Source organism: Euleptes europaea, chromosome 4, assembly GCF_029931775.1.
Source record: "Euleptes europaea isolate rEulEur1 chromosome 4, rEulEur1.hap1, whole genome shotgun sequence".
In the NCBI taxonomy this organism is placed as follows: Eukaryota; Metazoa; Chordata; class Lepidosauria; order Squamata; family Sphaerodactylidae; genus Euleptes; species Euleptes europaea.
The window spans coordinates 37,286,376-37,308,973 of NC_079315.1; the positions used below are offsets into that span (position 1 = coordinate 37,286,376).

General features: G+C 44.5%; 1 protein-coding gene across 1 annotated transcript in view; it reads right to left on the reverse strand.

Annotated features, from left to right (window-relative positions):
• The window catches only part of ADAMTSL1 (ADAMTS like 1), a 553,327-nt gene that overhangs the window by 182,840 nt on the left and 347,889 nt on the right, over positions 1 to 22,598 (reverse strand). The window contains exons 7-8 of the mRNA XM_056848970.1: positions 22,203 to 22,277; positions 11,042 to 11,199 (exon numbers count right to left, since the gene is read on the reverse strand). Of these exons, the coding sequence (XP_056704948.1) occupies positions 11,042 to 11,199; positions 22,203 to 22,277 (233 nt within the window). The remainder of the gene's footprint in view (positions 1 to 11,041; positions 11,200 to 22,202; positions 22,278 to 22,598) is intronic.

Here is a 22,598-nt window from a genome sequence, read left to right on the forward strand (position 1 = left end):
TTGAGAGCTTTTATCCAGCCTGCAAGCCAGCTGAGGCAGCTACCCCACCCCCCAGTCCCAATCTGGGCTGGCGAGGCATGGCCCACCCCGACCAAGTGACATTTATGTCATATCTGGCCCTAGTAACAAATGAGTTCAACATCCTTGCTTTAGGACATGTTGAAAGATATAAGACTTCTTGCCCCAAAGGGTATGTTGGTCTTTTCTAATCAAGGTAAAAAGTGATGTAAGAGCCAAATAGAAAAAAAATGTACAGTTGTAGCAATACAGGTTCCCTAGTCAATTAAAGAGGCTCTTCCATGGATTAATATAATTTTGTTCAGTATGTTATAAACAGGATGTCTAATTCCTTGTAGTGAGGTGATACATTAATCACACATGGGTCTGAGGCACTCACAAAAAGCCCAGTAGACTCTGGGGACAAGCGTGGTATCGTGCTGGAAGCTATTACATGTCTCTGATTTGAAAACACAGTACAAAACCTTCTGGGAGGATTAACCATTTCTAACGAAAAAGAAAAGAAACAAAAGAAATAGACTAACAATGATTCCTGAACCTTAAAATAGCTCTCCTGTGTGGGGTCCTAGAGAAAGCATGATAAATGTGGAGATTATACAGGGCCAAGCAGAACGGGTTGGGAAGGTGTCACATCAAAAGTCAGAAAGATATAACAACCCATGTCCCTAAGGACTCTTTGTTGGGTTGTCTGCTTGATTATCTGTCTTCTCTGACACAGAGAAAAGGCAGATGCAGAACTTTCTCCCCAAGTAGGTAGGAAGTTATTCACACAGCCAGATCGCCTCACCCCCACCCCAGGTGGGAATACACTACAATTAACCACAGATGGGGAAAACAACATTACTAGGTGAATGAGGTAAAATAATCAAACGAGTGTTTATTGTTTAAGATGAACTTTGCGTGCTTTGGGAAAAGAGCATATACTGGTTACATGCTGAAGCAACTTTATTGGAAATTTATTTGATGTGATGTTAAAGCTGGGTTCTTCTCCCTGCAGGCATTACCAGCTGAAGACTGAATGCATTTTGACCTAGAATTGCCACCTGTTGGACTTAAGAGAGAACCTAATGCTTCATTGTATACATTTCTATGCTCACACTTATGTTGAAAATTAGACTTTCTCTCCACATTGCTTTTTCTAAAAGCTATGGGATCATCCACAATCAAATAATTAGAGCCACTTTCTACATTATAATTTTTGTTTCATTCCTATTATAATGAAAATTACAAAAATTGTAACTATTGGTCAGACTCATGAATGTCAAGAATTAGTTACTGGGCATACCAGTATCTGAATTATGAGTAGACTCTAGTATAAATCCTGAGAACCTTTGCCATGAGTGTGATGTGTGAAAGCATTGCTATGAATGATAACCACAATCAAGGAAGTTGCTCTAGAACTCATATCATATCCAACCATGAATAATCATCATTGCTATTTTTTAAATTGTTCAGCACATATTTGTGGCTGGTTGCACCAAACACAGCATTGCTTCCAGCAGCACACTCCACATTCCTTGCAAGTTTCAAGGGAAATACTATAACTTTGTTGGGATAAATCTAGCGCTGTACATTTATTATATTATGGGAACAGAAACTTGAAATAGCCTATTAGCTTCTGCCAAATCACTCATGATTTTATGTGCTTACCTCCTTAGTCACAACACATCTGCATTGAAATAATTATTCAGATGCCATAAGTATTTGGGCATGCAGAAACTGGCTACTCCTCAAATTTCTTTTGAGTTAATGCACATCAACATTAACAAAACATCATACTGTTCTGTAAATCACAGGTTCTTGGTGAAAGGTGGAAAACGAATCATCTGGTATCTGGAGCATTTCTAGGAAATGGTGATTTCCAATATCTCTGTTAGCTAACTTCAATTAGAACACATTGAAACACTTTTCAGTTTTTATCAGGTAAGTTTATTTCCAATAATTACATAGCACAGTGGATTTTGAAAACATGAGTCCCATCAATCTGCTTCAACCAGTGGGAACCGTCAGCAGCCTGATTTAAGAGGCAGGCATTATGGTTATATCTTTCATTTGGCCATTTAGTCAGCATGAAACATCTATCTTGCTCATAAAAAAGCCATCAGCTGATTGGTCAAATGAAAAAGAATGGCCTTCCATCAAAAGGTTTGTATTCAACCAGGGCTACCTTGTATTTTTTTCCCTTTTCATTACTGTCTAATGTGATACAGTAGCTATTATGTTTGGCAATGAAACAGGGAAAAGGTTCAGATTCAAACCCACAGCAGGTCTTGAATTGGAGACTTGAGGGAAATCTTTTGAGAGTTAAACTTGGCTGCCCAGCTGTGGTAAAGGGAGTTGGCATGGACTGAGGGAGGGGTGGAAGTTAATTTAAATCCTTTGCTTGCTCAGAGATCCTGACCCCAACAGCATATACCACCACTGGAAGGGGTTGCATGAGTTAAAGCATTCCTACTGGAGTCCATGAATGTCTACAGTTGACTGCCCATGGAAGTATCCCACAGCAACTAATTCTTCAGCCAATCATACTGCGATACAATTGAATGTAATTAACAAAACAGTAGCTGTAAAATAGGATAACCCACTCATATTTCTCTTAACCTTATCCACTAACTCTTGGCTAAGATTTTTCTGGAAGTCCCTTTGAAACTAACAACACTTGCGGCTCAACCCAATCTATATAAGTCCTACTGAGATCAGGACCTTACCCCTAAGTAAGTATGAACATAATTAAATGTTTAACCATGAGCAGATTCTGTTGCTTAAAATGGGATCAGTATAACAGCTTCATCCTGAGAGGCAGCTAGCAATAGTGTAATGCCTGAAATCATTATATGTTATTGAAAATGTATTCTTTCACCGAAGAAATGTATTCATTCACTAAAAATGTATTGGAAACGTATTCTCTGATTTGAAATATATTCTTTGTAATCAATAAAGTATAATCTGCACTTATGAATATGCCATACTCAGTGTATAAGAGTTGGCATGTATGATTAAAGTCACGACGAGCACATATATATGTTAAAGGCCTTGCGTATAAGAGGCCCAGCTTTGCTCGTTAGAAGCTAATTAGAGAATTCATAGAAGGCCCGAGTACCGTATATACTCGAGTATAAGCCGAGTTTTTTAGCCATGATTTTTGGCTTTAAAAACTCACCTTGGCTTATACTCGGGTCAATACGGTAATTCGCCTGCTGGGCCCTCTCCCAGCGCGCTCCCGCCGGCCAGCTGATGGGCGGGCTGTCCCGCCTTCTCCCCCCCATCCCACCCAATCGCGCCTTCTGCGAGGCGGCGGTGGCAGCTTCTTCCCCCCCACCCCACCCGATCGCACTTTCTGCGCGGCGGCGGTGGTTTCTCCCCACCACCTGATTGCACATTTTGCGCGATCGCGCCTTTTGTGCGATCGTCGCGCCTTTTGCGCGATCACGCCTTCTGCGCGGCGGCAGCGGTTTCTTCACCTCCCACCCCACCCCGCCTTCTACTGGGCGGCGGCAGTTTCTTCCCCCCCACCTCCCCCACCCCCCCACCTCACCTGGGCCGGTCCTCCCGCTTGCCAGGTGTCATGAGTCAGCCTGCAGAGAGTCAGCCTGCAGAGACCTCCTCTGATGAAGAGGAAGTAGAGGCCAGAATAGAGGATCAGCCAAAGTCAGGAGATGACTCATCATGTCTGCAGCCTGCCAGCTCTAGGACTCCAGTTGGACCTGACACCTTGCAACATGCAGTGTCTCCAGAGGCTTCACCAGGGCCACTGGAGCAGAGAAGAAAACAGGTCCGTCTGGCAATGCAGCAGAGACGGCAGAGTGCTAGGCTGAAGGCTTTACAGAGGAACCTCCCCAGTAGCAGTGATGAGGAACAGCAGGGCTGAAGCACCACCTGTGAACTCAGCCTCATCAGCATCAGCTGGCTGCTACAGCAGCAGGGGAAGGGATTTAAGCCATCAGTTAGGCTGGGCTGTTGTGCAAGCAACTTGTCACCAACTTCCTTGAGTACCTGCCTTGTTTCCCTGCTATCCTTTGGATTCCTGGTATCCTGACTTCTTGGACTGGCTCTGACTAACCCCTTGGACTTCCCTTGCCTGTATTGATATCTCGGACTCTGCCTTCACTGTGAATGACCTTGGACTGTTCCCCAGACTACGCTTACAGCCCTCGCTCCTCGCCTGTACCACGACACCAGCTGACCCTGCGGGGCCTCCTGCGAGCAGGGAGGGGCCGCCGATGCCTGCCCGCGCGCCTGGAGCCCGGTCAGGTAAGCCTGCAGGGGGGAGGGGGTGCATTTCCCCCTCGGCTTATACACGGGTGCCTAATTTTTCCCCATTTTTGGGGTGAAATTAGGCATCTCGGCTTATACTTGGGTCGGCTTATACCCGAGTATATACGGTATGTTTTCATAAGCTGGCTCCCCACTCATAAGGGCCAGCTAGGAAAAACTCCCTTAGTTAGCCTTGGCAGCTGCCAGGGTCCAAGATAAGAAGAACTGCAGTAATTTAATATCAAATAGAGAAGCACCTGACCATGAGGGTCTTCACTGCTCATTAGTGAGAATGAAATCACCACTTCTATGTAACGCCTCCGAATCTCTAATAGGGTATTCAAATCCTTAAATATCTATTATTAGTTCTATATTGACACCATGTATTATGTCTTTGTACCTCCCATTACCAAAGATTATATCCGTGCTTGCACTCCTTTGATGTTTGTGTGAATTGTCCTGCGCATTGGGGCAATTTTCACCCGGTGTGTATATTGGGCCTAATAAACAAACTGCTTTGAACTATCAACCTCCTACTGTGTTATTGTCATTGGGAATTGATACAATAATACAGGCATATCAATAGTACCAGGCCCTAAAGTTCTAGCATTCCTACAAGGACTAGCACTCAGACCTGGTTTTAGGCTAAGTCCTGTCACCCAATCAAGTCTTGGTTTCTGCCAAAGCACAGATATACTGCTGAGTTAAGAGATGGTGACAGAGTTTTCCTGTGGTGTCTTCTCATGGCATCCTAGTATCTTCTTTGTTCCAGAGGATACATAAAAGTTGCTGCAAATCTGCACCAGTCATATTTCTTAACATGATATGTAGGGTTGTATTGCAAAGCAGGACACTGCCTGTGGCTCTTCCCAGACAGTCAGAAACAGAGCCAGAAGATTTCAGCTACAGTGGAGCAAGTAATTGCTTGCATTACTACAATTAAAGCCAATTAGCTAGAGTCAGGCTGTCATTTCATCCGGATACTACGTGTATCACTGCATGAAGCCAGGGAGGTAGGGAGATAGTTGCTCAATAAAAAACATGGGTGGTGTGCTAAACAGTGCATGGTTGCTTTTACCCATGCAAACGGCTGTTTCCACTCCCTGTTCTGACAGCAACTCTGCTAGCTCTGCCAAAGGCCCTCCCAAAGGTTGAGGGACCTTCCAGAACAGGCATGCAAGGTAGTATGAATGGCTGCAACAGGGGTGGGAAAAAGCAATCCTGCATCGTAGGGAAGAGGAAGGGCCTTCTCACTGGGGATGGGATTGCATCTAAAATGCAATCAAGGAGATGAAAAACCTTCAGGCAAAAACTAATTTTAAATTACAAACTGGGTTCTCATAATACTAGGGATGAGTGAACTACTACAAGTCCCATTTCCCTCAAACCACTGGACTGAAACCTTTAATTAGTAATGAAGGATGTGTATTCAGATATTAACAAATCAAACTTAAATGGAGAAACTTGTTATTAGTATAGTTGTTATAATTAATTCAAACAAGTAGGGACCTACAAGAAACGTATGGGGAGATTTCCCTCTCCCCCCTTCTCAAACAATCTTCCCTCTCTTTCTTACCCCCTCCCTTCTGTCGGTCTCCCCCACCCTCTATTTCTCCCCCTCCCCTTATCTGTCAACCTACCCCGCTCTCTTTTGCCCCACCCCTTCACCATCAAGCCCCTCCCGGTCTCTGTCAACCTCCCGCCTCTCTATTTCTCCCCTTCTCTGACAATTCCCCCGTTCCCCCACCTTGTCTATTAGCATATATGATTGAAACAAGGGTTCTTTTCTCTTCAAAAGCAACATTCTACTACTATATCACCCAGAGCTGTACAAGTTGCTTTAACGGCAATAATTACTGTCTTGAAATGCATGTTGTGACATATTTTAGCCAATCTGATTGAAAAGTAAGCTATAAACAAGCACATAAACAGTAAAGATCTGCCTTTCAAGCCCTGCTCTCTGCGCCTCTGCCTTCAGAGGCGAGGAGGGTGACGACTAGAAACAGGGCATTTTCTGTCGTGGCACATTGCCTTTCCAATGTGTTCCCTCTTGAGGCTGGACTGACACCTACTTTACTTTCTTTTAGGCACCAGGCCAAAATACATCTTTTTAGGGGTCTTATTTTATCAGTTTTTATGCTACTTAAGTCCAATGGCTTGTTTTTAATACAGTAACGTGGTTTGAATTGTAAGCTGCCTCAATCAAGACTCTGAAGAGGCAGCATAGAAATATCCTAAACAAACTAACGAACAAATCATGAAGCTACTACAGTAACAGTTGCACTATTTCAGAACTACCCATTTCGACATTTTTGTACAAAACCACCTTAATTCTTCCGATCATGTTTTGATCAGGAAAATCTCAGCTGGTGGGAATGCAATGTTTGCATAGCCAGGATTATACTAAATTTGCAAATTTGACTTCCCTAAATTAAAACATCCATAGTCAATCAGCTAAAAATTCCAAGAGCATCTCAGGAATCAAAGTGCACTGCTCGCCCTTCAAGAAAACAATTTTTATTATATTTTCACTTAGTTCTGTTTGATCTTTCTGGGAAAGTAAATCAGGACACTTGCATAAGAATGCAATATATCCAAGACCACAGGCAGCAGACCACAGCAGATCCTTACATTTCTTTCTATACTTATAGAGCTGCCAGTATTAAATAATATGCTTCGGGGAAGCTGATTTGGATAGGGACTGCAGGACAAGCCCTTGTGTCCTTTTTCTGACGTGAAACAGCTCTATAGAGATGATGTTTGCTTTGTTGGGGCAAAAACGAGGAAAGATGCAAGCATTATAGTTTGGCTTTCAGGAAGTCTGTTTTCTAGAGAAGCAGTTTCTAAGCAGAGAAAATGTACAGGATGATTATTTTCTTTTTTGGATTACTGAGTAATAGCAGGTGGCATATAGCTCTCTGAGTATCTGTGCATTTTTTTGAACAGTAATTGAAACTGAAAGATCGGTTTCCCTTATTGCATGCAGCAAATCAAATGCTCCACTAGGACATCTTATCAGAGCAGTAACTACATACAGGATTCTCAACCCATACCCCTCATAGATCATTGCACCTAATCCAAACCACAGTGTACCACTAGGTGAAGGCTGCATCCACATGGCAATTATTCTCTATGTTGTTTTCACTGCTGATGTGATTGCAGAGGCATTTGCAGCAAAAATGGAGCATCCACAAAAATGGTTGAGCAGTAAGTTCTTGCCCCAGTATAGCCACCTTGCAATTCCCCCCTCCCCATTATTTTGCAGGCAACATGGACAGAAATTGCCTGCATCTTTCCCCTTACATCTCCACAACAAAAAGGGCTAGGGACACATCTTTGACAAAATGAAAACTGGGAATTTAGAAGAACTAGGAGATTGTGGCAATAGTTCATTATTACATTACTGTGCTACAGCACAATAGTAATTGCAGATTTCTTATAAAAAAAGCCCTCAAGACTTCCAGGGGTGTGTCAAGGAAAATGGCAGCTATGAAGTGCTGATGGAAGAAAATGGCACCTTCCTGTCCAGACAGCATGCAAACATGCTTGAACTGTGTTCTTTCAAAAATAATTTAAGCAAAGCAGGTTTGAAAAAGACTGGAGCAGGGAAAATCTAGTAATTGGATGGTTAGAGGATGGTGTGGTATGGATGCTAAAAAAAAGTTGCTTTTGTTTGGAAACAAAAGTGGAGCAAAACGTCCATGTGGAAGCAGCCAAGAGCCCCTGCAGTGCAGAAAAGCACCTTGTGAGGCCACATCTTCACCAGACCCAGCTTGAAGGACTGAAGAGTTTGGGAGAAACAGTGCCAGTTGGGGGTCAGGTCTGTCTTTCCCATCCTGACCTTTGTTCCTGGATAATAAGCTGTCTCTGTCTCTGTCTCTGTCTCTGTCTCTGTCTCTCTCTCTCTCTCTGTCTCTCTCTCTGTCTCTCTCTCTGTCTCTCTCTCTGTTTTGCACAACAAGGTATGAGTTTGCCTCTTATCCTAGCGCAGTACAGAGAGGCCAACGGTATCAAACAGAGTTTATTTCACTGAGTTAAGCCCAGATAGGGATCTTATTTTTAGTCCCCTTGGTAAGATCCTGCTCCTGAACCTGATGCCATGCACTCATCGTGGAAACTATAGACAAGGTTATGCAATTAACACAGGGGACAGATGTAAAATATGAATGCAAGCACATTTGTCACAGAACTGCCTGTGACCCAAACCACATCACAAAACTATCCCAGAGCAAAACAGACAGCTGAATAAATTGCAGTTTCTAAGTATGCTACTATTCACAAGCCCCAGATTCATACTACAATCCTACTGAGTTGCACCTTTCTAAGCACATCAACTTGTGGACATAGGTGGGTATAACTGTGCTTAGGGTTGCACGGTTAGAGGTTTAAAATGTCATTTTGTATACAACATTGTCCTGTTGATTGACACTTGTGTATTTTGTATACAGCTTTGTAGTGCTGGTATCACTTGACCCAGCTTTCCTTTGGAATCCTTTGAGCTGGGCATTTTTTGCTGCTGCACCTAGAGCAGATTAGGAGCAGCTATCAAGGTAAGGGAGGACAAAGACATTATTCTATTACATTTGCTTCAATTCAATCTGATCACCTATCCCATTTTACAATATAACTATTTGAATTTCCATCTGCCACAAGGTTGCCAGAATCACCTTAAATCAAATGCCCTCTGGCTCCAGGTCCCATGGTGAAAAATTTATGGTGTCCTGGACAAGATACAATTTTTACAGCTTTACAGCTGAAACCCTTCAGGCCCTCCTGACCAACCACGAAAAAGGGTGGATTTTATTGTAATTCCCAAATGCTCACATTTGTCTGTGCAAATTTTTTGCCTCCAAAATATGTTCATGGCTTCCAGCAATGTGTTTTATATTACCTGGAAGAATAGGAATGATTTAATGGGAGGAAACAACTTGATTCTTACTGCATGGACTATACAAAGCAGAAGTTCCAAATGACACCATGACTTCTTGACCAGAGCCAACTCATTTACCATATGCATCTCAGGGCTTAGTTCTCCATTCTACACCTTTAGTGAACCTGTGCTGACATCGATTCAGTGATGTGCAGTATGGACTTCATTTTCCTTCTGCACCTCTAATTTCCTTGTTTCATTTTCCTACCGATCCCTATTTATGTTGAAATCCTATAACTGAGCTACCTTTTCCATATGTGCTACATCCTTCATTTCATAAATCAGTTCTTCCCTAAAAGCCTCAGTTGCACTCTATCCATCTTCCTTGTTTATTATGAAATAACATACTGGGAGCTTGCAAAATCCTGCTCTGGAACTGCAGCTAAGTTTGTAAGTTTGGAAACGTTTGTAACCACTTGTATATCGATGTTGATTTTCTAGGTGCTGGATTAAAGGACATGGGGAACTAATGGTAAACCCATCTCTGAGACCCAGACACGTGCTTTCTTTTCTAAACCAAGAGAAGCACACAAAAGTATAGGCACAGACATACAGCCAATCCTTTCTCCTTCCCAGTAATCTATACTCAGCTATAGAACATATAACCATTCTGTTCCATGATAAACAATTTGGGTTAGGAGCAAAACTGCCACATTTATTTTCCCCATATCACATCACTAAAGAACATCAAGGATTTTAGAATAACTCAAGACATATTTTCAGGTAGGTAGCCATGTTGGTCTGTGGTAGAAAAGCAAGATTCAAGTCTGACAAAGGAAACGTTGACTTTTGAAAGCTTATGCCCTGGAAATCTTGTTGGTCTTTAAGCTGCTTCTGGACTTGATCTTGCTTAAGACATACACTCACTGGGGGCCAAACTACACGTTGCTCATTCCCAACTCACTTTGCCCTCAGTCACACAGCAGCTGCAAGGAAAGCCCCAAGAGCCTGACTGGGTTTGGTATGATGGTGTGAGGCAAGGGGAGGCAGGAGTTCCTTCCCACCCCTCCAAGCAGTAGGCCCAAGCCCAGCTAAAAATGCCCTTTCCTTCCCCTTACTGTGTGACTGAGGGGAAAACAAATTGGGTCTGGGGAACCCAACTTGTCAAAAAAGTAACATGTCGTTTGAGCCTCAGAGCTGGCTTAGTGCTGTAATGCTACACTGGAAGTAGAGTGAAAGTGTAAAGCAAAAGAAATAGCAGTCCAGAGACTAACTGTAAAAGAAATAACATACAACTGGCACCCACAAATATATGGACCTGTACAGATCCAGAGAATCACACAGTTCCCATGTAGCATATAGCATTGTGTCCTGAATTAGCACAACCAACAAAAAACCATCTATCTTGAAGCCCCCTTGAATAATGGCCAAACAGTGCAGCAAACCACCATGCAGCATCACCTACAGTAAAGTGACTGACCCCTGTGCCAACCATGGAAGCACCAAATCTAAGCTGCTCACAGACAAAGTGGGGGACTTCCTTGGTAAGCAGAAAAAGAAGACTTTGCAAATTAAGCAAAAGAAAAGAAAATCCTTCCCCTCACTCCCCAGACGAGTCTAATGAGGACTGAATGTGTTCCAGGAGTGAGAATAAAATGTTGAAAGCTGTTGGAAGTCAGTTAAATGAAATAAGGGGAGAGAAAATTAGCCTGCTCAGTCCCTAGAGTGTTTATTGAATCCTGGAAGAGTTTGCATGAGATGGCAGTGGCAAATTGTTTCCCCTCTTGTGAATCACCATGGGGCCCCAGGTTGCGTCTTGTATAGCACGGGCATGAACATGGAAAACTATGGCATTGTTTCATTTCAAAAGAAAAGCATCAGTTGACCCAAGTTCCTCACCTTGACAGTGAAATCTGCAGTGAGAGGGCCTGACATCCTCAGTATCTCCTTGTCTGGAAACTTCTGGAAGTCAACACTAGAATTTTCTACAAGAAAGGAGCCTGTGGAGCTGAGGCTGTTTTCACCTTTCACACCTTGCAGAGTCTTGGTTTCTAAATCTGCCAAATACAAACACAATGTAATTGTTTCCAACACTCATAGAGTTTAAAAAATAATAATACTGAGAATGTTAACATCTTTTGAATGGTATAATTAATTTCAATGGAATCTACTTGGAGAGGCAGGTGTCCCAGCCCCTGAACTAGGAACTGCAACCACAGAATGTGTTCATAGAACCATAGAGCTGGGAGGGACCACCAGGGTCATCTAGTCAACCCCCTGCACAATGCAGGGAATTCACAACTACCCCCCCCATATCCCCAGTGACCCCTTCTCCACGGCCAGAAAATGGTCAAGGTAAAAAAAAAAACCCCTCCAGGATCTCTGGCCAATCTTGGCTGGAGGAAAATTGCTTCCTGACCTTAAAGTGACGATCAGCACTACCCTGAGCGTGCAAGAAAGGGCCATGAGAGCCAAACACTGATGCAAACCTTACTGCCCTCCCTCTCATCATCTGCCTAAGGTAATAGAATCAGCATTGCTGACAGATGGCCATCTAGCCTCTGCTTAAAAACCTCTAGGCAGGCAAGGAGAGTCCATCACCTCCCATGGAAGCCTGTTCCACTGAGGAACCACTCTAACTGTTAGAAAGTTCTTCCTAATGTTTAGCCAGAAACTCTTTTGATTTAATTTCAACCCGTTGGTTCAGGTCTGACCTTCTGGGGCAATAGAAAATAGGTGGCGTATCTTTAACACCGGGAGGAGGTTTTGGTGGGGTCAAAACCTTTGGAGGCAGCACAGCCGCATTGCCTCCAAAGACCAGGGCAGGCATTCCTTTCTGAAGTGAACTGATAGTATCTAGATTTATCAGGTACTAGGAAAAATGGTGATTTTCCAAGGTCTGTCTGGCATTCGATGTCTTCCACCCTTTGCTTCAAGAAACTTGATGCTCAGTCTACGCCCATGGCTAACAGGGTAGGTGGAGAAAGGCTCAGGCAGGCCATTTTATTAAGGACCGTCTTTAGCCATGATGACTGGAACTTATCCTGTAGAAGCAGGGGTAGCAGTCCTTGAGGGATGAGATTTAATTTAAGCCAAAGAATAATGGAAGCAGTACAAACCCTTGCCTCCACCCTCACCAATCCTGCCTCCAGTGTAGGAGTAGCATTTGATACGCAAATTCTCAAGAATTTAGGTCGAACCTGCTCCAGTGGGACAAAAGTAGATTAAGGACTGATGTAAACACAATGCTGGCTAGGCAATTTTGTGGCGTGACTTTGCAGATGGTCAAGCAGTTACACATACTTACTTAGCATACTTGTGATCCATGCCTTGGGCAGGTGTTACACTGGTATGCAGGCTATGAGGATAGAAAAATGTGCATCTTTCCTGGTCCAGCCCCATCAGTGCCATTTTCCCTGCCCTAGCCCTCCCCCTCCTCCATTTCCCCTCTCACATTAGAGGGCTTTAAAAAAATGGGTATTGCTAGATCATATTAGCATTATAATAAATGGCAACAATCTCCTAGTTCCCAGCTTTTTATTTTAAAGGAAGTATTTAACACTTTTTTTGTTGTAGAGTTACCAGGGGAAATGTATAGGTTAGACTTTTCGCTGTATAACTCTGCAATGAAAAGGTCTAGAGACTTTCTTCTTCTTTAAAAAAAAGAAAACTAGGAACTAGGGGATTGTGGCAATAATGTTGCAAAGTTATAGGGATGAAACAATACCTGACTTTCAAAAAATAACTCTGGTATGAGAGGAATAATGGTAGCCTTTGGAGGGACTAGAACAAAAACCCATAATGTGAAAGTCTTATTAGTTCTGCTCCTTTTTTGGTTAGGAAAATCAAAATGTTAACATGCTCTTGCCTTAGACTTGCACACAAACAATGAGCAGTATGGCCAGCAATGGAAAATACACATTCTCCAGGAACAGATGACCCCAGAATGCATAGGAAGCCCTCTGTCACTTTCCCAAGTATTAGAAAACATTTATGTAACCAAAGTGCGGGCTCAGACTTACCTTCAAGCCCTGGTTTGGTGGCTTGAGCAGGGGTGAGTCTGAACTATCACGGGAAGCTGCGGGGTTTAGTGGGGCTGGCTGGGGTGGCGCACAGCCCAGGGAGCCCTCCGCGAACCTTCGCTGGATGCTGCAAATGGCAGAGCACATGTGCAGCGAAGAGCAATAGAGGGGTGGTGGAGGGCCACGGCGCGTGCCCCTGACCACCAGAAACTGATCATGCTTCCCATGTTGATCCAGTTGGTCAAGTGCCTACACAATGTCTGCTGGTCGCATGGGCAGCTCTCTTTGAGGATGCTTTCTAGGTTGCCTTTTTTGGGCCCTGCAGGTGGGGGAGTTGGTGGTCAGGTCCCGTATTGACGTTTCTGGGAAGGCCTACAGTTAAGGGATGTGGCCATGGATAAAGGGGTGGTGTGGCTCAATATCAGGCAGTCCAAGACAGACAAACTCAGTGAGGGGCAGTCCTGACGCTGGGGACGGCCCCTTCTCGTTCGCCATGCCCAGTGCGGGTGGTCACGGCTTTTCTGGCAGTAAGACCACTGGGGGAGGGGCCATTGCTGTGCCACATGGATGGCTCTCCCCTTCCACGTTTCTACTTGATGGGGATGCAGCAAATCTGTTTAACCAAACTTGGCTTTACAGCAGGGGAGTACAGCCCGCCCTCCTTTAGGATCGGGGCACTCACCACAGCCGTGGGAATAAAAGATTAAGGCCATTGGCAGGTGGCAGTCCTCCGCTTACAAAGGGTATGCTCAGCCATGGGTCTCTGTGTGTGTAATTTAACCATTTCTGCTTCAGTTGCAGCATCCCAGAAGAAGAGAGTATGAATTTGTGGGCACAGTATCATACACTGGGTGGGGGAATATGCTGCAAAATCAGGCTGGGAACAGCATTTGGGCTTGGACCTGTCATGGTTGGGATGCATGAGATGGGACACATTGGCACCCATGTTTTGGCACAAAGCAAGGCCAGATGGATCCCCCCCCCCTTTGTGCTAGTGATCCAGCTGGGCAGGAACAACCTGGGCTCCAGAAAGGGCAGTGACCCATTTACAGCAGAAGCGGAAGACCTGTGGGCCTTGGCAGTGGAGTTTCCTGGCACTGGCATCCTGTGGTCCAACCTGCTAGAAAGGCAGGCAAGGGGAGTAGTGCAGCCAATGATCGTTGATCGGGCCAGGCAGATTGTTATGTCAGCAGTTGGCAAGGTGGTGAGATCCCTTGGAGGGATGGTGATTTGTCACCCAGACTTGTCCTCCCATATGGAGGCTTTGTTTCATCCAGATGGAGTCCACCTGTCATCGTGGGGGTTGGATATGTGGCTTCACGACATTTGGCATGGCCTGAAGATATGGTTAAAGCATTAGGCATTGGCGGGAGTTAGCCGGGCCCTTGATTGGGGGACTTGGCCGTCTCTTGAGACAGTTTGGCATGGGGGCTGGATCCAGTTTGGGGGGAAAGCCAGCCTATGTGCCCCCTTTCCCCACTCTGAGGGTACCAATAAGGGATTTTGGGGGGAGGCCTGTAGCTGTATTGGCAAGCCCAACTTGGGAGCTGCCAGGAACAAGCCCAGGTCTGGGGCTGTCAAGGGACTTGCCCAGCTCGAGGGCAGTCAGGTTGGTCTCCCTCCAAGTGTCAGGGGACCACACAGCTGGCTTCCATCCAAGTGGTTTCCAGATACTGCAACTTCACTTTGCCCCAGCAAGTTGGTTGGGAGCATTCGATACATCCACCTGCAACGAGTTGGCCGATGTTCAGGATCAACCACCCAATGCCATGCCAAGGCTGATTTGCTGTAACGAGAAAGTTGTGGCCATTTTCATCCAGCTACTGCCTCAAGTGTTTTACTTAATCATGTGTCCAGGGTTTTGTGAGGGGTTGGCCTCGTCTGCATGCTGGGGGGCTGGTTTGGGGAAAGCGGGGTAGCTGGCTCTTCTTGCCCACCCCATAAGCTCTAGGCCAGCAATTCTTAGCAATTAAATGTTTAATGTTTTATATCTTTAATGCACAGCTGTTTTGCACAGGTAGCAACACAGTTTAAACTAATTTCTAGATGTGTACAAATTTGCATGGGCAAATGGTTTTGCATCGCTAGCTTCGAATTTAAATCAGGGCAAACATACACTTACACAAAATCAGAGTTATAATGATACCAATCTCATATCCGTTGATGAATATCACCATTTATATGGATTTAGGATGAGTTTTAGCCTATGCTAGTTTTGTAAAATTGGATGGGGGTGTAGAGTGGGAGAAAGAGATAGAACTGGGAAGAAAAATGTGGGAGGAAAACAGATATAGTAGCACACATGGACATAGAACAGGAAACCAAATATTTGGCACCACAACTGAGGTTTTTCAAAATACTACATTTTTAAATACTGGGAGATATGAACCTGACAAATTATGGATGCAATGAAAACTCCTTTCAGCATCAATCTGTTAGACTTATTAGACTATTTCTTTCAGTGTCTTCTCATTACTCAAACTAGCCTGCGAGCATTTGCCAGGGGAACACATTAATTGCAAATACATTGCAAAACTGTTTTTTAATGTTAGGTGGCAATAGGTTTATTTCAGGGCAACATTTTTTTCTGTCATTATTTAGGAGTCATTCTGGGTTTTTGCCATTTATATTTTCAGAATCCAACTTGTGCAAACTTGGCCATAATGCAGAGAAGATTTTGCTTCTGTGTCACTACTCTGTGGGACCTGCAGCTCTGCCTATTGCATAAGCCAGCTTTTACAAGCAGACCCTGCTTTAGCATTGTGTTACTGAGACATCTGCACCACCAAATTTCCACTTGGGTCTAAGAGAGAATTATTGCACAGACACTCATGGAATCCTTTGATAAACTAACTTTATGTGGCAGTGTAAAATACAAATACAGAAACTTGCATCAATGTCTAAACCAGGTGTCTCCAACAGATAGCTTGTGAGCTACCAATAGCTTGCCGGCTGCTGAAGAGTAGCTTATGGATCCCCTAGAAGATCCAGGAGAATAATGTGAAAAAACTGTTTTTATTTCTGGGGATTTTTATCTGCCCTGCTTAGCTAATATCTTCATTTCTGATGCTCTTCCTAGCCCATGCTCTTCTTCTTGGACAGAACAAAGATTAGTAACATGGCGGGAAGAGCAGCTCAGAGAATATCTCTGTTAAAGCAAAAGTTAGTGACTCCTGGTCTACAGACTTATTGACATCAGGTTCTTAACATACACTATTATGAATTTGATCAATCTTCTCCCAAGGGCTCTCCTGGGTCTCGAAAATCATGTTACGGTACACCCCCCAATCCATGGAGAGGCACATAGAATGTACAATATTTAGGGGCATATAAATCCAGGTTAGCATACCCCCTTTATAGCATCCAGATTAGAAATGGTTCTCCCCATTTCCTCCCTCGGAGCCCCTCCACAGGGGCATCACAGTTTGCCTGAAAAATGGCACTGCCTCTTTCTAATGGAGCAAGTGAACACACAACCGCTGTGTCAATCGACCTACACTTTTGGCTCACCCAGATGTTACTTTCACAATTAAAACTCTTGAAATTCTTCCCATCTAAACTTTTATTTTGGTTTTGGCATTATAAACTACTAGGTCTTTTTCACAAACTAGAACCAAGGCATTGGGGATATTCTACTGTTTTGCTTTGTATTTCCAAATTTTTGTTATTTCCAAATTTTGTATTTCCAAATTCTTTGTGTGCACAATTCACTGCATCTTTCATTGCTTTTGGTATTTCCCACTCCTCTATGATACTGATATCTAGGGTTGCCATAGCCTTCCATATGCCACCCCAGCAGCTGGAAGGAGAAATTTTTTTTGTCAGTGATGGTGTGATGTCACTTCCAGGAAAAACCTAGAAGTGATCTCATGCCCCTTTAGGAATTGCTAGAAACTCTACACTAAACAGGGCTGCCAAGAACCACCACGGGCCCCAAAGATTCCATCTACCCTTCCCCCATATGACCCTGATCCAAATCAAATATCATAACAAAACAAATCACTTGACTGGCTGCTACTATGCATCTATAATAACAGAAGAATCTGCATGTCCATCTGTCTGTGCTTAGGTCACCAGAATGATGCAGTGCTTAGGTCACCAGAATGATGCACATTAACTCCATCTCGGACAGCAGGAGAAAACAAATCCAGGCATCCCCAAAGGGTAAAATATATACCAAAACCAAATTAAGTTGTGGTGTGTAGAAAAATAAGGACTGACTAAAGACTGAGACAGGCAAAGGGAACTTAATTAGTAAAATAAAAAGGATTGATCTTGCAAAGATCAACAACCAACGATCAACAGTGCAGGGAAAACAATACAGCAGACTCACATGGACCATTCTAATTGCCAAACATTTTGTAAAACAGGGAAGGCATAATCCCAAACGAAGGGGAATGTTGGATTTCTGACACTTGCAGCTTCCATCCTCAATGGCAGAGGGACTCTCTGCAGGAAGGGTAGAGAGGTCTATGAATAAGGCAACCAAGCAAAGTTTAAAGAGTATAATACATATAATTAGATGACCTGGGCCCTAACCTGAATGGCCCAGGCTAGCCTTATCTCACCAAATCTCAAAAGTCAATCAGGGTAGGTCCTGGTTACTACTTCGATGGGAGACCACCAAGGCAATGGCAAACAAGCTCTGTTAGTCTCTTGTCTTGAAAACCCTAGTGGGTTGCCATCAGTTGGCTGTGACTTGATGGCACCTTACACACATGGATGACCTGGAACAGACAGGGACCTGGCTGAGGACACTCTTTGGGCCGGGGACCACCAGCAAGCTGGAATTTGCTGAGCGTAATGCTGTCTGGGGGGTTATACCAGGAGAGACAGGGAAAACATACATGGTGGTCATGCAAAGAGTTGTGAAAATTTTGGTGTGAAATCCATTCTGAAATGAAAAGATTTTGAAGATCAAATTTGCAATGGATCCCAAAGCAATGTTATTAGAAATTTTACCAGCAGAAGTAGGCAAATATATGGAGGAACTGTTTAGATACATGATCACAGCGGCAAGAGCGGTTATTGCCATAAACTGGAAATTGGAAGAATGGCCAAATATAGAAGACTGGAAAGATATATTAGCAGAATATGTAGTGAAGGCAAAACTGATGAACGATATGAACAAAAGATCTACTGAAGAGTTTAAGAAGAAATGGAAGTTATACAATGCTTATGTTGCTTTGTTTATGTTGATACTCAAGCTGAATGAAATTTGTCCAATTAATAGAGAGAGATATAGAATATAGTAGAATTTAGCGAAAATAAACAAGTTAAAATATGAGGATATGATATTTAGTAAGATTTTATAATGGCCAATTTTTCAAGAATAATTCATTATATTCATTTTGTAGGAAAGAAAATATTAAATAAAATATAGTAATACTGATAATAGAGTGTATAAGAAGTAGAAGGTAGGGAATGTAATGTGAGTGTGGTATAGATGTGTATGCTCACCTAGTTAAAAATGTGTGTTGAGTTATTGCTATGTTAGTCTAGGATAAGATGCTAGCATGCATTGTGTATATGGTTTTTTTCTTTGTTATTTGCCTTTGTGTTATATGTTCTTTTTTGTAAAAAAATTAATAAAACATTTTTTTTTAAAAAGAAAGAAGAACGCCTTTTCAGGTGCCCTCCTTAAAGGGAAAGTGCAGCAGCGAAATTCCGCTTTCTACCCAGGCTAACAGGCCACAGCACTCACACTCTGCAGCGGCTGAATTAGAGATGAAGTGCTATTTAATCTGCAGGCCATCAACAGCAATAATGACGACCAGTGGAATCAAGCATATATTTACTAAAGGACTGTAGTAGAGGCTCTAACATCAGCCAATAATTAGAGTCTGTGTGCCACAGTTTTTGCTCCATGGGGCACCTGTTTTTACAAACATAAGAAGTCCTTTAAAAAGATGGGTATGGAATTTATCTGTACTTCATCTTACTCTCCAATAGGTACTCAAAGTGGCTCATAACATTTTATGCTTTTCCATTCCAGCATCACCAGAACCCTGCAAGGCAGGTCAGGTTGAGGGAATGTGATGGGCACAAGGTCACAAGCAAGTTTTCAGACCGAATGGCATTTGAACCTGGGTCTCCAGATTCTAGCCCGACAGTCTAACCTTAAATCACACTGGCTTTCACCACAAATGGTGTCACATAGGAGTGACTCCAGAGACAGTTGGAACCTAGTTAAAATAAAAGCTCTCTCCCAGAAGCAGCAGTGAGATTGAGAACCCTGGGGAGAGTCAGCACCATTCCCTGGTAGGAAGAAGGGTGTGCGGGCATACATGAAACTGACAGGGAGAAACTGCCTACAAAAGTATTGTGTTTAGAGGTGGAAGTTTATCATGGATATTGAAAACAGTAGTAGCTGAGGAGCACCAAACCATCATTGACGATTCTTAAGGCTATCATGGAACCAAGAGGAGAGGCAAATTACTCTGGCTTGCTTCCAAAAAGCATACTTGGTGATCAATTCTGAGCTCCCCATGAAGAAGGCAATATCAAGCCTTGCCTCTGCTTGTTGGGTTGCCAGCTCCAGATTGGGAAATACCTGGAGGTTTTTTAGGGCAGAGCCCGAGGAGGGCAGAGTTTGGGGAGGGACTTCAATAACATAGAGTCCAATTGCCAAAGCAGCCATTTTCTCCAGGTGAACTCATCTCTATTGGCTGGTGATCAGTTGTGATAGTGGGTGATCTCCAGCTAGTACCTGGAAATTGGCAACCCCATCTGCTTGTAACAGTACCTGTGCTGAAAGCCCCTTAGGATTGAGTATAAGTGCTGAGAGACTGCAGCAAAATGGTGGACCAAGGCTACTGGTTGATTAGTAAAATGAAGCTCAGCATGCCCTAAGCCTGCTTGTTGTCTCAGAACACAAGAACAGGAAACTCCACCTACTTCAGCAACTCTCCAAAAACCACAGGGGCTTAAGAGGCCCAAACAACCCCAACTAAAAACCAAAAGGTCCTCCTGATAAATAGCACCTTTCACAAAGAGCCGTTAAGAATTGCAAGGCTCTGTTAACCCATGCCTCCAAGGATTTCACCTTGAAACTGAGGGCAGCCAGGAAAGGTTCCTCCACTCAGTCATAGGAAAGCCTTTAAAAGAGGCTTCCATCAGGCCACACCTCTAGCCTTCTCCCCTCCAAATGGACAGAAGGAAGGCAGTTAGGAACCTAGTTGAGGGCAGTGTTTGCTAGGCCGTGCCTCCAGGCCTGCTCCCCTTACAGCAGGGATGGGGAACCTCAGGCCCTGGGGCCGTATGCGGCCCCCAAGGACATTTTTCGTGGCCCTCGGGAGCTCTGGGGCCATGTGTGTGTGTGGGGGGGGAGGCATGGAGGCTGGGGCCTGGTCGCGTGGGGGCGGCGTGTGTGTGTGTGTGTGGGGGAGGAAGGCTTTTCTTTCTTCCTTTTTCTGTCACTCTCCTTTCTCTCCCTCTTTTTCTGTGTCTTTGTCTGTCTCCCTCCATCCTTTTCTTTCTTTCTCCCCCTCCCTCCATTTCTTCCTCCCTTTCTCTCTCTTTTCCCCTCCCTCCCTTTTCCTCTTTCTCTGTTTTCTTTCCTTCCTCCCTTCCTTTCCTGTGGATCGGCTGCGGGCTGTGCCCCCCTGGCGCCTCGTTTGCTCGGGCCCACCACTGGCTGCCCTCCCGCCTGGGAGGGGGGAGGATGGGGGAGCAGGGGCGCCCTCCAGGCCTTCTCTGCTTGGCCTCTCCTGGGGTTGCCAACCTCCAGGTGGTGGCTGGAGACCTAGCAACCCTAGCCTCCCCCTCCCCGCCGGGAGATCTACACCTGGTTATGGCCCCCAAATGATGTTATAAATGTGCAAATGGCCCTTGGCAGGAAAAAAGGTTCCCCACACCTGCCTTACAGCCTCCGATCTGACAGAAGGAGGGAGGGAGTCCTTCAGCCTGGCGGTATGTGCCAGGCCGCACCTCCAGGCTCTCAGATCTGAGAGAGGGGAGGGATTATTTCAGGCAGGCAGGCAGGCCGCAGCCAAAGCCTTAGAAAAGAGCCATTCTGAACCGGAGGCTCAGGCAGGCAACATCTCCAGGTCTCTCTCCTCAGAGCTGGCACAGCCAAGTGGGGGGGGGGGGAGCGTGCCTTCATCCAGATTCCAGGCTGGCGCGAAGCCAAAGCCTTGGAAAAGAGCCAGTGAATCAGAGGCTCCATCAGATCACAACTCGCCACAGAGGGGGGAGTGTGCCTTCATTCAGCCTGGCGCACAGCCAAAGCCTTTGAAAAAGAGCTCTTCCCCAGCAATATTCGATCATGCCTTCAGGGTGACTGGCGACAGAAAGAGCAGGCAGCTCTGCTGTGGGATACCTCAGGCAGCTGAGGCACAGAGAACGGAGGGAGCAGAGCCCCTCCTCCTGATCAGGTGACCGTTTTGACGGTTAACTGCCAGAGGGAGGAGGCCGCCCCTAGCCGGCTAGAAAGCTGTGGAGATCTTTTCCGTGGCTGGCCTGCACATGGGCAGTCCCAATGTGGGACTGCACAAAAGCCGTGCAGATGAACATGTGTTAAACTGCATAAACAATTGGAAGGTTGAGCGCAACAGCAAGGGAGCCTTCAGTGTATCCTCATCAGGCGGTGAAATATTTTTACAGAAGCCCTTAGTATCAAGCGAGCCGGTTAAGTCATGTAGAAACAGGAATGGCTGAAAACTCAGACCACCTCATGGGTAAGTTACGCCTTCAGATAAATTTGTGGCTCCTATTGATATTTCTGGGATTAGCAAATGCATCTGAGGTTGCAATTTTGGCCCCCTTGTGTTGAAACTGGAAAAAGAATCTATGGGCGAAAACGCATGGTCGCTTGAGCCTCCTTTCTTCCCTGTTCCAGCCAGGATTCAGCCAGGATCGAACGCATGAATGAATCCTGAATCCTGGCTGGAACAAGGAAGAAAGGAGGCTCAAGTGACCGTGCATTTTCGCCCTATAATTCTTGTTCTAAATTCAGCTCCACTGAAGGACATCAAGAGGATTCTGGAAACTAATGCAAGTGTTGGTTGTTGTTTTTTTTGTTTTTGTTTTTAACTTACGTAAATGGCCAGGCCCTTTCAGCACCAGGCGAACATGCCGACTTCCATAGGGAATAGCAACCACAGTATCCTCCGCTGGAAGGTGGTGGTGAGGGAACAGAAAGAGGAGACAAAAACCACACATGGTCAACAAAAGCAAAGGAAGCTCCCAATTTCCAAACAAGCAGTGAAAACAATTCTTCATGGGAAAGTTGCAATCAAAGTTTTTGCCAGCCGGAAAAGAAAAATACTGAAACCCAATGACCCCTGAAGAAAAATAGAAGGTTAATAATGATGTGACACTATTATGCTCTGGGCCATCTTACAGTGTATTTCATTGTGTGCTGCATTACTGACAAATGTTTTCAAGAGAAAGACCATTTTCTATTACATTTCACTATGTTCATTTAGAAAATA